General features: G+C 42.2%; 1 protein-coding gene across 2 annotated transcripts in view; it reads left to right on the forward strand.

Moving 5' to 3' along the window:
* plch2a (phospholipase C, eta 2a) overlaps positions 1–15,468 on the forward strand; it is a 191,189-nt gene that overhangs the window by 5,295 nt on the left and 170,426 nt on the right. The window contains exons 1-2 of one of the 2 annotated variants that reach the window (XM_044209946.1): positions 10,844–10,864; positions 12,798–13,552. In XM_044209946.1, the coding sequence (XP_044065881.1) occupies positions 13,399–13,552 (154 nt within the window). In that variant the 5' untranslated portion in view covers positions 10,844–10,864; positions 12,798–13,398. Of the gene's footprint in view, positions 1–10,843; positions 10,865–12,797; positions 13,553–15,468 lie in introns of those variants that run through there. The other variant, XM_044209945.1, reaches the window with a different exon arrangement.

The raw sequence follows: 15,468 nt of genomic DNA on the forward strand, positions 1-15,468 counted from the left end.
GTTTGTTTAATCAATACACGATTGTCAAGAAATAGTTCAAGCACATGACTTCCACTTATGGATTTAACAAACGAGATGCAACATTTTAATTAGAGAGCTTTGGAGGTGTTGGTACAGAAGGTGATTTTTAAAAGAGCCAGGCTAGCTGTTTCCCCCTGCTTCCAGTTTTTGTGCTAAGCTAGGCTAACCACGTCCTGACTCCACGTACTTACATCTCACTTTTTGGAAAGAAAGCGAACAAGGCATTTCCTTTTCCTTTTAACCAATCGTCTATTACTACTGCACATTGTGTGTGATTGGAAAAGCTGTGTTCAGAATTTAATTTGAGGAGGACTTTTTATGATGTTGACTGTCATCAACTTAAATACTCGGAATCATTAACATAACTAGATGACTAGATGTTATTCTGCCAGCTCATTGGCAAACTAACAAGTGGCAGCGTGTGTGTGTGTGTGTGTAAGTGCTGTGTAGTGACACCACCCAGCAGTCATTACATTAGAAAATCATCAGTCACAGCTAAAACACCGAGCAGTGGGAATAACAATTAACGTGTCTGAAGTGTGTAATTACCACTGCAGCCCACCGAGACGAAACCAGGTTCCAACACGACAAAATCAGGTTTACATTCTGAGACGTAGAGCCCACACGTTATGTTCTTTCTTTGAATATGTCATGAAGGGAATATCATTAACCTACGCTCCAAATAACAAACTCCAATATCCCAGTGTCTCTGTAAGTTTGGAGCACACTTCCTGACCTTTTCAGAGTTGCAGTTTATTCCTGTTTTTCTACCAAACAATTTCCTACTTTTCATCTTGTGCATATGGTTGCGAGTCACTGTGACCTTTTCAGATACGTTGCCCACATGCCGGCTGCTCTGGCCCAGCCGGTTGACCATATAGAAAGGAAAACCATATCTGACTTGGAAATGAGCCGTGAGATAACTTGCCTTTTGACTGCCAAATGTCTGTTGGTGGCGTAAAGCCTCGGCTCTCTGGAGGAGGATATATTAGTTTTTTTGCCTTTTAGAACGTCTGCACCTTTGCTGAGCAATATACTGTATGTTTCCCTTGTTAATTCTAAATTTAGTTTTATTCTTTTGATGAAAATGTATATTAGTTAGTCGCATTTTATTCATTTAACCCTAGACTGGGTTAGGGTTAGCCACAACCCTAGGCTAGTTTAATTTTAGTCAACGAAAACAAATGACGTTTCAGTCTAGTTTTTGTCAGTGACATTTTAGTCGCATTTTCATTATGCATTTAACATTTTTGTCTTCAAAGCGTCCTGAGCCTACAGCTGCCGCCATCTTTGACAGTGGTTACAGATGTTGCGTTACCGTTAGCTCGGCTTTTAACAAAATGTTACGTGCCGGCCCGCATGGTTTCGCAGTTTTTCGCAGCTGTTTTGTTGTTGCTTGTTGTCTAATATTCAGTTGGACTGTAAATAAATTTAGCCCATCCATTTTTTTTCAGATGCTGCTTATTGTTGCAACAGATCAAGCAAAAAAAAAAAATCAGCTTCTGAAGAAGAGATTTCTTTAGGTGAACTTTTTGTCTCGCTTTCATTGTGGAAAAAGGTCATAATCAAATATTTTTCGTCATAGTTTTCGTTGATGAACTGTGCATCAAACCTTGTGCGTCACACTCATACATACAAATTAGATTAGTTTCAACTTTACTGTCATTACACATGTGCGAGTACAAGGCAACGAAATGCAGCTCAGGTCGAACCAGAAGAGCAATAAGCAAGTGCAGGATATGAAGTGTGTGCATTAATGCAGGATAGAGCAGTATTATGAAAATATTTTACAAGTGGTACAATGGACATTATATACAGATGGCATTACTACAAACAGAAGTTTATGATGGATATGTACAATAATGAGTTGGACTGGGCAGAACAGCAGTGCAGTGAATATAAAGTGGTGACAAATTATGGAAATAGTTAACAGTGCAGTAGATGAGTTAGAGAAATAGAGAACTCTAAGGTCACTAACTGCACTCTTTGCTGCCATGCTGAATGTCCTCTACTTTTGATGATGATGATATTTTTTAATGACTGTGTAACTTTATTGTCTCACAAATATCAAACAGACTGTTTGGTGATTCTTACTAAAGTCTGGATGTTAGTGAGGCTATACTGACAAAACCATGTCCTTTGTCTTGGGCTCTGGGGGATAACTAGGTTTACACATGTTCCGCAGGAAACTTCTGCTCTGCTGTGAAGGAGCTCAACGGGAAGGCAAAAAGGGGCGTTCTATGCCATCAAGCGTTCAGTTCGAATCCAAAATCCAATTAGGACATGGCTCAATCGTTTTTAATCAGTTATAGAATCGATTGCATTGTATGGCAGTGAGATATGGGGCCCTTTACTACAAAATGACCAAAATCCAAGTTCTGCAAAAGTCTTCTGCAGGTACAAAGGAAAACCCCAAACTCTACATGCAGCGCAGAATTAGGCCAACATCCTTTACGTCTAAGTATTCAAAACTGATCTGTCAAATTCTGGAGCCATATAAAGAAGAGTGACCTGCCTGTTACCATTATAAAACCCGTGCCTACCAAGAGTTGAACACAGAAAGGAGTCCCCTCTGCCAGCTGGTCCTGAGGCCGGCTGACCTTTCACCTTCTGACGTCACAAACCCCAGCCAGCCTCGGGGCAGTTACACCATCCCTCAGAAGATTGGACCTGACCAAATTATTACTAAAGAAGAAGAAAAATGCATCACCTACTGGAAGGATATCACATGCTTTATTTTATTCTTTTATCAGTAGACACTTGCACTAACTAACACTAACCTGATTATTTATATTACTTATATATCTTGCTTTATTTCGTGCATCTATTTAATTATCTATTTTGTTATATTAACTAATATTGTTAATCAAATTGTCACTGTCTGTCATAATTGTAATTGTGCTTTGGCAACACGTGTCAAATCTCATGCCAGTGATGCCTATTGAACTGAACTGAGTTGAATTGAACTGACACAAAGCCCTAACAGGCCCAGAGTCGTTCGTCCTCACGTTCACCCTTTTCATTGACGCATTAGGAGGAAACACCTGTAACCTGAGATGAGTTTGTAACACAGAAACAGATTACGGAAGAATTTTAGCTCGTTTGCACTTGATAAACAAGTATGAGTATGCCAAAATAAATGTCTGAAACGCAGGTATTCCTTGAAGTGATCTGAAAAATTGGAGTGTGCTCCACTTTCTTCTGATGAAGGATTTTAGAAGTGGTCTGAATGAGCTGAGAGACCTGTACACAGACTTTTACAATCCGGTTTAAATATATACACAAGTCTTTCTAGGTCTTGTTTAGACATGACTCTTGATTCTCACTTTTTAAAGTGGTAGTGGCTGATTTTATAATTGTCCTAATGTGGCTGTTACAATTGAGCAGTTTAGGTCCATGTCAGTGCTATTTCTCTTATATTAGACGGTAAAAACAGAAGAAGGAGATGTTCGCTGATTGCCACTTTCACCAACTGCAGTACAGCCATTGCTGTTTTAGAGACTTTAGCCGCTCCCCTGTGCACTGATCCCAACACTGCCTAGGCCTAGACTTGGGTTTAGGGCTATATAAATGAAATTGACTTGCCCAACTGGCGAGGTTTGTCCCACGTGTCATGTATAGCTGCATCAGTTCTGCACATCACATTCAGTGAGGTGGAGCAAATGCTGAAAGTTGGTGTGTTAAGAGATTGAAGCTTCCACTGTTTTTCTTTCTGTCTGTCACACTTATTCGTTCTCTCTTGTCTCAGTAAGGACGTAGAAAACCGTTTGGCTTCATGACAGAGAGCAGCAGGGCTGGTACACATTCGGAAAAATTGACTTATTTTCACATTTGCCCTCATCCTGTTTCGTCTTAGCTGGATCAACTCGAGTCAGAAATCAGAAGTACAATAGCTCTGTGTGTGTGTGTGTATGTGTGTGTGTGTGTGTGTGTGTGACTTCTTGACTTTCCTGTGGTGAACACACCGCATACACTCTGTGGCATGCTGCTGGCCAAGTGTATCACCCGACCTTGGCAGCTATGAACGTGTGGTTTGATGGGAAAAGCCGTTTCTCCATCCCTTTGTGGAGGCTTGTTTTTCAGCAAGGTGTTGGTTTTCAGCCTCTTTCAGCTCAGTCACAAGGGATTTGCCAGCATGGAAACCCAGCACCTTACCTGGGATAAAGACCTGAGAGACTGAAAACAATCCAGCCTCCCGGGAAAGTGTGTTGCTGCTGTGTGTGGGTGCTGAGTTTTGGAGATATCGGTATACCATCGGTTCTACTGTCGGTAGAAAGAAAATAGTTCCCACACGAAACTGCTCACAACAAGGTCTGTGTGGATTATCTTGAGTAACCGGGTCATGATTTCTGGAAAGAGAGTTTTTCAAATGTATTTTTTTTGGCGCTTTGAGCACCACAAGCCGAGTGCTATATAGTCCCATTATATTGAAGAAAGGCAGACATCTCTACGGTCAATATTCATCCTCGTGACAACACGAATGTCAAAAGGTTGGACCAACAGACAGACCCACATGTCCCTCGAGCGATGCATGGCTTATAAAAATGAGTCCTGGCAACGAAGAACACAGCTGTTGACACATTGCTGTTGATTTTTGTTGCATCAATACAGTGATAGAAAATTACATATACAGTAGAGAATTTTATCCATATCCCTCATTTCTAATTCCGTCACACACTGAAGTTACTGAAGTAATTTGGGACACAGCCTCAGTTTTCCATTTCTAATTTGTTAAATATGATGCAGTTTGATTGATTTTGTATTGTAAAATGTGTCGATTCTATGTTGATCGTCTGTGGATAGTCTTAACCTGGAAAGTAACAATTTCATGTGACAATCTTATTGATAAACACTCAACACTTGTTAATAAATAATAATGAAAAGTTATTTTGTTGACCCCAATGATGAACCTTCTTTTGGCATTTGATTAGATGATTATGAAACTACAGAGATTACGCATCCTTTCTTCCTTTCGGCAGCATGTCATGCACTGACTGCACACTTTCGTGAAGCATCTTGAAATGATGTGCTCTGAATGGATCCCATTGTGTGTGCATGTGTTGTGTGGAGGGAGCAGTCAGGTGGGGAATGTGGAAGAAAGAGCCACTGTTGGCCTGAAACATCTAGCTCCAGACAGAGTTACTGTATGTGCACATGCAAAATCCCATAAACAAATCAATCATTTTACTCGCCTCTTGAGCTTGCACACACAATAGCTCTGATAACATATATCAGCTCCAGAGTGCGACTTATACAATGAAAATCGGGCGTAAAGGGAAGCCAGTACAGTTCAGGCGCATGCTTCAGTGAACTGAAGTCTTTCACTCCTTACAGTATCTTGCTTGTTTAACTTAATGTCTGCCGTCTGCAGATGATGATAAGGCAAAAGTTAGCTAGCTAACGTTAGCGTTAATCTAATTCCATTGGCTTGTGCGACGCACGCGAGCATAGACTTCAGTGGGAGCCACTGCAATGATGGGAGTGAGGCAGCTCAACGTCAAGGTTAAGAAATGGTATGGTCCACTTTAGGGATGTCTGAAATCATATTACAAGATTCTTCCAGGCATGAATATGGGAAATATATTGTAATATTTCCGATTACAGGTAAGAAGGATATATAAATGTTTCGGACCCCCCGACCTGCTGTTTTTACCTCTTCTGGAGGGGTCTGAGTCTTAACTAATTCGAACCCTGGTCAGCTCTTGAACAGAGTGATAACAGCACTGAAAGTCCCTTGTGTGTGTGTCTGTACATGTCTCCCTCTCACTCACAGTTCTGCTGAAGACAGAGTGTGTAACCAGCGAGTCACAACACAACACTCGGCAGTCCAAACCACGAGCTGAAACACACTCTGCTGAAGTACACTCTCAATGCATCGTTCAAGCTGTCATTGTGCCGCGTGGATTTTAGTCACGAGAGTTGTCTTGTGCTCTGACACTTTAACGGCAGTCACTGCGATTGGACTGATGTCTCGTCTTTTCTGCTGTACAGTACACACACACACACACACACACACGGTTGTACTTGATTCACACGGCCTAATGTGAAAGCTTTGGCTCTCCGTCAGTTCAGTCGGGCTTGGCGTTGGGAAACAGAAGTTAAGTGAATGACCATGCTGGAGCTTGTCTCTAACTTGCTGTACTTGCAACAAAAAGGGTGTTGACGTACAGTTTAATGTTGCTGCCTTCAGGAACTCTTTTGTTACATTTTCCGTCATTACTCTTTATAATAGCCTTGCTCAACATGTGGCACTACATGTGAGGGTTCAAAGTGTAACATCTTCCACTAAGTAATGATGTGAAGTTTTAATGAGGAAAAGCTTGAGTTAAATATTTATTTAATTCCCCTAATAAGTTCAACATAATTTCATTTAGGGGTGGCTGTATTGATACCTGAAATATCAATACTACCAACACTAAATACTAGCATCGATCGGATCGATAAATTTTAAACACTTTTATCAAGGAGTAGAGATTGTTCTGACAAGAAAGGATCGAATTCTGGGAACTTGAACGCACTTCTTAAAGCTGCACTAATCTACTGTATGTTTCCCCTCAGCTCTACAGAGCATTTTAGTGTCTTTCAGCTGACGGGTTTTGGTTTTTCTGTTTGATTCAGTCATACCACTCGCCATTTCGAGATGCAGCAGGCAGCTGTTTTTTAGTGAAAAAGCCACAGTGCTCAGCAGCAGACAGCAGCCAGACGCAGTCAGAGAGCAGCTGCTGGACATAGCGGAGCATCTAGGTGCTAAAGAGCCAGATGTTTCCCTCAGCAGCTGCTGGAGACCAAACACAGAGCTGATGGAGAGAAGACCGGACTGACGTCCATCAGGTGTCTCCAGATACATGCTAATATTGCTCTGTGTCCTGATGTGCAAATAGGCAGCTGTTTGCTAAAACGTTAGCCGTATACATCTTAGGTTCAGGTTGTTCAGCTGACCGAAGTGGCCGAAGTTGTGATCTCACTTACACCAATCTCTGTGGATAATTTCTCATTCACTTTAATTGACACCTGTACAGCTACTGAATTCACCGATGTGTTTCCTGTTCTGGTACAATCTATGATTGATTAGTAGAGCAGAGTAAACTTTATTGTCTCCGAGGGGAAATCTGTCTTGTCCGTTGCTTCACATAAAAAACATCACAAAAACGTGAGAAGCGTTTGACACGAGGCTAGACAGTTGCTTCACGTGAAAACATCTTAAAACATAAAAGAGACGTTTGACATTGTCAACACGGCGGCTTAAAAAAGAAAATGTAAGAATTAAAGTGCTAAGTGCTAAAATGCTTGTGTTTAGCTCTATTGCACAAGATTGGTGCAACATACGATACTGCAGGCTCACAGGTTAGAGTTCACCTGTGTTAAACATGACCTACAAATTGTTACGGTCGACCAGTAGAAACAGATGCTGCCAGACTACACAGACTGTGATCACAGTGAGCAATATTTATTTCTTATTTTTTTAGGCCGAAGTGCAGGGCAATTTCATGGACAGCAGGCCCTTGTGATGCACGCACACTCTGTACAAGCATTTCATTAAGTCATTAACAGAGAAGAAAAGTAGCAGCAGAACAGCAGAGAAATACTTCATATTTGGCAAGTCATTATAAATAGTTATTTATATAGCACAATATCACAAATTACAAATTTGTGGAGGACACCCTCTGTCCTTAGACCCTCGGTTCAGATGAGGAAAAACTCCCCCGGAAAACCCTTTAATGGGAAAAAAAATGTAAGAAACCTCAGGAAGAGCAGCACACAAGCAGCCTTTAATAATGCATTCACATCATAAATCATGACGCATTTCTCTCCACTACATGATAGTAAATATCACGTTTTGCTGCAGATAAAAGACATTAAAGGAAAAAGCAAAGGTGTGCACATCTAGAGTTCATGACAATAAAAAGAGAATAGAAGTAATAATAAGATTTTTGTTGGCAGATGTTTCATTGTCATGTGGAGAATATTTAATTTTGGAATGAAACAATGTTTACTTTATGTTTGCTATCAAAACAGAGATATGTCATCATTCAACGTATCCTCATTCATCAGACATCTTACGAAAAGTAATGCACCATTTTTTGTGCACGATCCTACGAATGTCCAGCAACAAGCAACAGGCGCACCGGGCCTTCGTCGTCATGGTAACATTAAACACGTGGTTAACGTTGAGAAACGGTCGTAGTTTGGTTAGGTTTAGGAAAAGCTCACGGTTATGGTTAAAATAAGTTACATTTGTAACTCACAGTAAGTCACGTGATGTAAATATGTAGGTTACGCAACTTATGTACGTAACTTAAAATGAGTAAGCATAACTTAAAATAACTCAACGCTGACTTTTGGTTTCACGGGACACGAACCCCGGCTCCTTGGTGAAAGTAGATCCCGTGAAGTCAGTCACGTGACTTAACTTACGTACGTAAATTAAAATAAGTAAACACAACTTAAAATAACTCAGTGATGGCTCTCCCGGATGAAAGTCCTGTGTTTGTACCGACCCGTCCAACCCGTCCACCTCCCTGCATCCTCCTCTGACTTCCTCCTTTGACCCCGTCATAATTATAAATGATAAATGTAACTGCCTCGTGGCTCCCGATTACGTGGGTTATACACGAATTACAGTGCATTACTTTTCATCATCATCACAGCAAGTGATGGGTGGGTTGGGTCCCCTCACAAACCCACGCACACACATAACAGATTGTACTGACAACTGAAAGTCACTCATGCAAAAGCATACTGCTTGACCACGGAGGATTTAGGAGTTTGTTGTTGCGGAGATAACGAGACTGGGAGTCTTGGCTAAGAAAGTGATTTACTGTAACTGATACTGTGACTGTAACTGATTATGAAAAACCTAACACGGCAGCGGCGGTTGGCCGCCCACCATTGAGTCTGGTTCTGCTCGAGGTTTCTGAGGTGCTTGCTCATGGTGGGATTTGTTGGGTCTCTGTAAATAATATTATAAAGAGTTCGGTCTAGACCTGCTCTGTAGGAAAAGTGCAGTGAGATAACTTCTGTTATGAATTGGCGCTGTATAAATAAAACTGAACTGAATTGAATACTTGAAACTGTTGACACTTGATTTGACAGCAACAGTACTGATTACAATAGCTCCTGATCAATCATATGATCAGAAATAAAATCAACAGAGCAGCCCTCTGGTGGATGGTGATCTCTTTAGGTGTGCTCTGATAGACTGCCATACTCCACTGTCATGTCTGTTAACACAATGAGTTTCGTGCTCACAAACAGTGCTGATATCCATGGCAACGCTGCATTGCCATGCAGCAGAACAAATGTCCACTGAGATCGCTTATTTGATAATGTTTGAGGATTATTGCCCTCATTACAAACCTGGGCAGACAGAGCAGCGTGACTTGTGCGGGAAAAGTCAGCACATGCTCATGTCAGGACAAGTCAAAGATAAGTGGACACACTCGATGCTTATCTCACATTTCCACTCGGAGGCTTTCGTGGACACAATCTCGCGCCTGTTATCTGCCTGTTTTGTCTTTTGTGGTAGCTGATTGGTAGAAAATGAGTCACTTCCAGCAACATGTTCAGTCATTTCTTCACTCAAACCTGGGTTTTCATTCATTGCCCATCATTGGAAATTAGCAGTAGCTATAAATGCTGTGATACACTGCATTGGGTAATTGTTATGCAGTTCTCTATGTAAACTGTGTCTGTCCCCATCACATAAACATTAAATTAAATGAATGAAATGGTCTCAACAAAACACTCTGTGTAACACGCCCCTCTCCTCCTCTTCTTCTCCTGTGACCATGATAATATTAATAATAATAACTAATACTGATTATAGCTGTATCTTAGCACCAGTCAGTCAGCTGGGTTAATATCCAGGAGTAATTCTTGTGATTGGCTAGTCACTGGGATAATGCCATTACTGCCAGAGGTCTGCCTTAAGCTGGTCTTTATCATGAATACTGAGCATAACTATAATGTATTCCACTCTGTTCAAAGATATCTACTAAATGCCACGAATATAAACATAAAAAGTCATGAATTCTCTTGATTGTAGAGTCACGTTTGGTGCGAAACAGCCATTTCTTCAGTGTTTGCAGGGGATTTCCCATCAGTCACTTCAGTGGCACCAGGGTGCGTTAAGCTCTCAAAACGTACCAAAACATTTTCCAAACAGAATCAGGAGTAGACTGAACATCCTGTTGCCCCTCAAGCACTGAATGAAAGCAGTTCAGAGGCCCTCCATGGTCCGCTGACCGTGGCTTTTCTGTAAATCTATACTTTTCGATGTAGATGTATTGGTCGTCACTGCAACATCCTCCCACTAAGCGATCAACAAAGTTCACCTGAATTTTACATTATTTCGAAATCCTAGTGCAAGAAATGAATCAATGTTTGGGTGAAATGCTTCCGACAGCATGTTGGCTTTGGAATCACCGCTTCACATTCCAGCAGCAGTCACACAAACAAGCCCCAGCACTTACAGACACACACACCTTCTCCTGTGTCCAGGTGGAGTGTGTATATGTGTGTTTCATGGTAACAGGAACGTGCCCAGACCTGTAGCTCAGCCAATCTGACCGCCAACCTTTCAAAAACAGTTCTCAACACGTCCTCCAGCCAGCCCACCGCGTCTAGCTAACCCTGACTGACTCCACACACACACACACACACACACACACACACATTGTTCAGTCCTTAGCACAGCGGCGGATCACTATACACAACATTAAAGCTTTCAACTTTAAATGCTGATTTAAAGGAGCCTTTAAAGCTGAGAGGTGACTGTATTCAGGCTCATGTAATCTTTGCGTGGGCGGGTTCCTGTGAGTGATGTGAGGCAGAAGGCGGCGAGGTAGGTAAACAAAGGAAGTTTATGTAGGAGAGGCGAAGTGAGTCTGAGGTGCGGTGGAACATGTTTTGTCTCAAACTAGAGCAAATGAATGTCTTGAAATGTCTTTTTTGCAGAGTCACATCTCGGCCTTTTGCTTCTCTTCTTCTCTTCCTCTGTCTACAGCTTTGTGTCAGCTCGCGGCTGTCTCCAGGTTTCATTTTTACACAGCTATCCGAATCATTGAATATGTGTGACTTGTGCTGTGACAACCAAAAATAGCTGCATCGCTAATAGAATCTGAGGTCGAGAGAAGTTTGAGCGAGCCCAAAGGGGGGCATGGAGTGACCCTCAGTAACCCCTGACAGTCTTCAGTCATCAGCTGGTCACATGTGTTTATGCACGCTGAGAGAGATGCAACAAACTTGGATGCTATTTGGAAACTAATATTTGGGTCTGTTTGTAAATTCTGGAGTCTGGTGCGGTTTTGTCCACCTGTCATGTAATGCTCATATGAGTTTCACTGATTACATATACAGTGTATTGCAGAACTGATGCATACTACATTGGTGGTCTCTGGGGAACTCCACCGATTTTCCACCTCAGCGTCTGTCTCCAGGTGTCTCCAGGTGTCTCCAGGTGTCTCCAGGTGTCGGGCAGTTCTTCTGCAGATGTTTTAAAGCAGTATAAAGCCTTTAGTGTCTCAGAGGGAGCTGTGTGAAGTCTGATAAATTTCCTAAAGTGATGTCACTCGAGTCGGCGTCGGTCGGGGCTGAAGACTACAAGTCTGAAGACGAAACCAAAGTGTTGGTGTGGAGTCAGAAAGCAGCGAGCTCAGCAGAGCTCTGCAGCCGCTGCTCGTCTCTGCTGCAGGCTGCAGGCTACACTAGCTGCTGCTAGCATAACACACCTGAATCTCAGACCGAACAGCTGTCAGTCAAGTTGCATTGTGGGTAACGTAGTTTTGACAAGGAAGAAGAATGTGTGGAATAAAAAAGACGATGTCTCTGGTTCTGCTGCAGCGATTTGATCCTTTTTTTAAACTGCTCATCGTGAGTCTGACAGTGTTACAGGAGTGCAGTGATAAATCAGTGGAGGACTCTTTATTTAGACTACTTATCGGTTTGGGCTCATGTGTCTCATCCCCAGCAGACATTTTGATTAGTCATAGCTGGAAAAGCACAGGTGTTACTAACAACATTAGCAAAGGCTCTGTTCTATTCAAGTGTCCCAGTAACTTGTGACAGTGTGGCAGTGAGTCAGCGTGCACAATACCAGGAACCTGCAACTGGAGCAGCGAAAGGGAATTCACCCTCAGTAATTTCATTATTTACACCTGTGCTTTTCTTACTGTCACATGTCAAAATGTCTTCTGTGAAAACAGCCGACTGTGTGCAAGACGGTCTGAGGAAGGCAGGTATGCCGACACGCTTTGCTGTATTTTCATAGCGTATTAGCTTTTAGCAGCTTGATTTTTATTGATATTTTCAAGTAAAGTTTGCAGGCTGACATTGGCAACACAATACGTAGGGGACACCTGTAGTGCTTCTGTTACCATTCTGTTTCTTAACCCCATCCTTTGTTTGGGTTGATGATGATTTCTACACTAGACAAAGTTGCTGCTTTAAGCTGCAGTTTCTCTGATGGCCACTAGATGCTGGCTCCATGCCCCATGTGTTGTAATGGTGTAGGGTTCAGGGTTAGGCTCAAGGGTTACGGACAGAGTGTCCTAATCTCTTATATTTTGTGCTAATTATATTGTTAACCACAATGCTTTCTTCATCACATACTAAAGTAAAAGAAAAACTATTGAGCTATAAAAATGCTTAAAGTACAAATACACAAAAATTCAAATGGGATGGTTGATTAAGGCTACTGAAATGTGTAGTATTTGTTGTTGTTTGTCCTCTTGTGAAGTGTCATGTTTCTCTCATGTGTCCCCCCCCCCCCGCTTCAGGTGACTGTAGCAGCTTGGCCTCCTGACCAGAAGTTTTTTTGAGTGGTGGCGTCCGACAGACGTCCTTCATCATAATCTGCTCTTCACAGAGGAAAGAAGTCCCTTTGGCTCCTGCAGCTTCTCAACGCTAATAAATCGGGTCATTTGAGGATCTCGTCAAGCGTCGTTTCTGGAATGTGTCTGGGATTTTCATCAAAGACTTCCTTCTGTGACTTAAATCACTTTTGAATATTGGATTGCAGTTTTTAAATCTGCTCCTTTGCGAATATTTGACTTGGGATTGGCAGCTTTAGAAAACAGTCATTCATTGCAATCTAGACTGGCCCAGTCCCTTTCCAGCTTTTCACCACGACTGAACTTCCATTTGAGGAACCTCTCAGGCTGCATTTGCTCCTTCATCCCAGTGATTTTATGGGACATTTTTGACAATGAGACACAATATTTCTCGAGCTCTATTTTTTGGTTACGTTTAATTACTGGATTGTATCACAGTTTCTAAAGGCACCGACAGACTCTTTTGGGTGTGAGGTCAACAACTACACCTTGAGAATCTGAAAACACAGTGTGATCACCTGGACTCATCCATCATCCGTCGGCAGTCATGGAGTCTGTGGCAGCTAGAATGGCCATGGTGACTGACTCCCCCAACCCGTCGCTGAGGTCGAGGACTACCGTGACGACAGATGGCGACTCTTTCGTGAGCACTGTCAGCCTTCCCTGCAGCCACTTCCTGTCAGCCAACGTCACCAGTGTTGGTAAGTGTTTGCCTCTGTGACCTGCGAGAAGCCTGTGCATGGTGATAAGTGCTTGTTACATTAGTGAAGGATGACCATGTGCCAGGAATCTGCCTGTAAGTGCGAATGTGTTAGGTCGCAGGCTGCAACGCGCAGGAGGAGCTGATTGTGTTTAAGAAAGGTGGACAGTTCACACGTCTTGGGCGGATTGGAGGACTATCTGATATTAAAAAACACGTGTTAATGTAACCAAGGCGCGTTAGAGAAAGATTGGACTTCAGTTGCAGAATTCTTTTAAATCTAAAAGGAATCTGATGTTGAAAAGGTGGAAGTGCATCCACCTCTCCACGCCGCATACAAGACATTGTACGTGATTCTTTGGTCTTTACAAATTTTGGGTGATGTTGAGAAAAGTTAGAGTTGAATAGTTTCATTACTTAAAGCAAGACTGCGATTCCAGCATTAACAGTTTCACCATTCAGAGAGTGATTATCAGTGAGTTTAATTTACATATTAACATCTAACGTGTTTCTTAACGGTTTGTTTTCTGATGTAGTCAGTGCCATTGATGCTGCTGGTAATGATGCTGCGTCTGAGGATGGTATGCTGTATGTGTTAAAACAATTTGGTTGGCAACAAATAGTATGTGGTCAAAATAGTTAGAGCACGGTGATGACAGGCTCAAAGGCGCTAACCTTTCTGGACACTCTCTGGAATGTGTTCATTAAAACTTTATGAGCATAACCTGGAGTTTTCTGATGGAAATGTAAGGCCTTCAAATAAAGCATTGCTGTTCAGCCAGAACCAACGGAGCTGTTACACAATAATTATGCACAAATTTCCTTAATGCATGATAGCGCTGATTAAAACAGAGCAGCTTTCACCATGTCGGCTGTGGAGTCAACCGCCCTCCAACACTGAATTCAGTGACATTGGACTAAAGGCATGTCTTCATGGGGCCCAGTCACACCGGCAGTCAAGCAGCGCTGTGTTGCTGTGGAAGGAATCAGTGGATCCACTCCTGGGGCTGGAGTAAATCTGAGTTCAGCTTTGGTGAACTCTGAAACGCCAAGTTGCACCGTTGACTAATGGGAAACTTTTGAGAGAATGGAGAGTCAGAGAGTCCAAAACAGAGGAAAGTCAGCAGTTAGCTGACAAGCCAGCTACTTTGGATCGCTATAGTAATATTGTTCACCAACTAGCCCTAGTAGTGACTAGTAGTCACTATGTTATCAAGCTTCCAGCACCTCCTATTTTGCAGGGATGTGCAGGTGGGCCTCACTGTGCCTCTCTCTGGTGTGACCAGTGTTTCATCGTCACCTTTTAAAGCAGGGACTTGCATATGGTTACACATGAGTTCACATGCTTTTATTTTGACATTGTTAACATTTATGGAGTAAATGGTAAAGCTTTTTTATTTTTCCCAAAAAGCTCACTTTCTGTAAATATTTTTCATATCAAAATTCTGCATTTCAGCTTAATCAAGCAAAAGTATATCATGATGCCACAGAGTTGAATACTGCATAAATAAGGAAGTAATTGCAAAGGTCATCGGGGTAGTGGCAGCGCCTCTGTTTCTGAGCAGGCTGCTGTTCTTGCTCTGCAGATCCGGAGAGAGATGCTGGAGTGGCTTGGCTTTATTTGTCTGCATGGCTGAAAAGGACACAAGTGTCACTCAGAGAGTTTGGTGCGAAGTCCTGCTGCACGAACACAACGCAGACAAGACAATCACATTTTAACTTGTGTTTTAGGGATGAAGACACACAGGACAGTATCGGTAACATACGACACACACTCTCACAAAATATAACTAAACTTCCAGCTACAAAAATGCAGCAACAACAACATGTCTCCGCAGAGCTTATATGGTCCGTGATGGACACAAGTAACGAATACGTTTGGTGCATTTGGGCTGCAAAGTTCTGAAATTAAAGTTC

This window comes from Siniperca chuatsi, linkage group LG10 (genome assembly GCF_020085105.1).
Source record: "Siniperca chuatsi isolate FFG_IHB_CAS linkage group LG10, ASM2008510v1, whole genome shotgun sequence".
NCBI lineage: Eukaryota > Metazoa > Chordata > Actinopteri > Centrarchiformes > Sinipercidae > Siniperca > Siniperca chuatsi.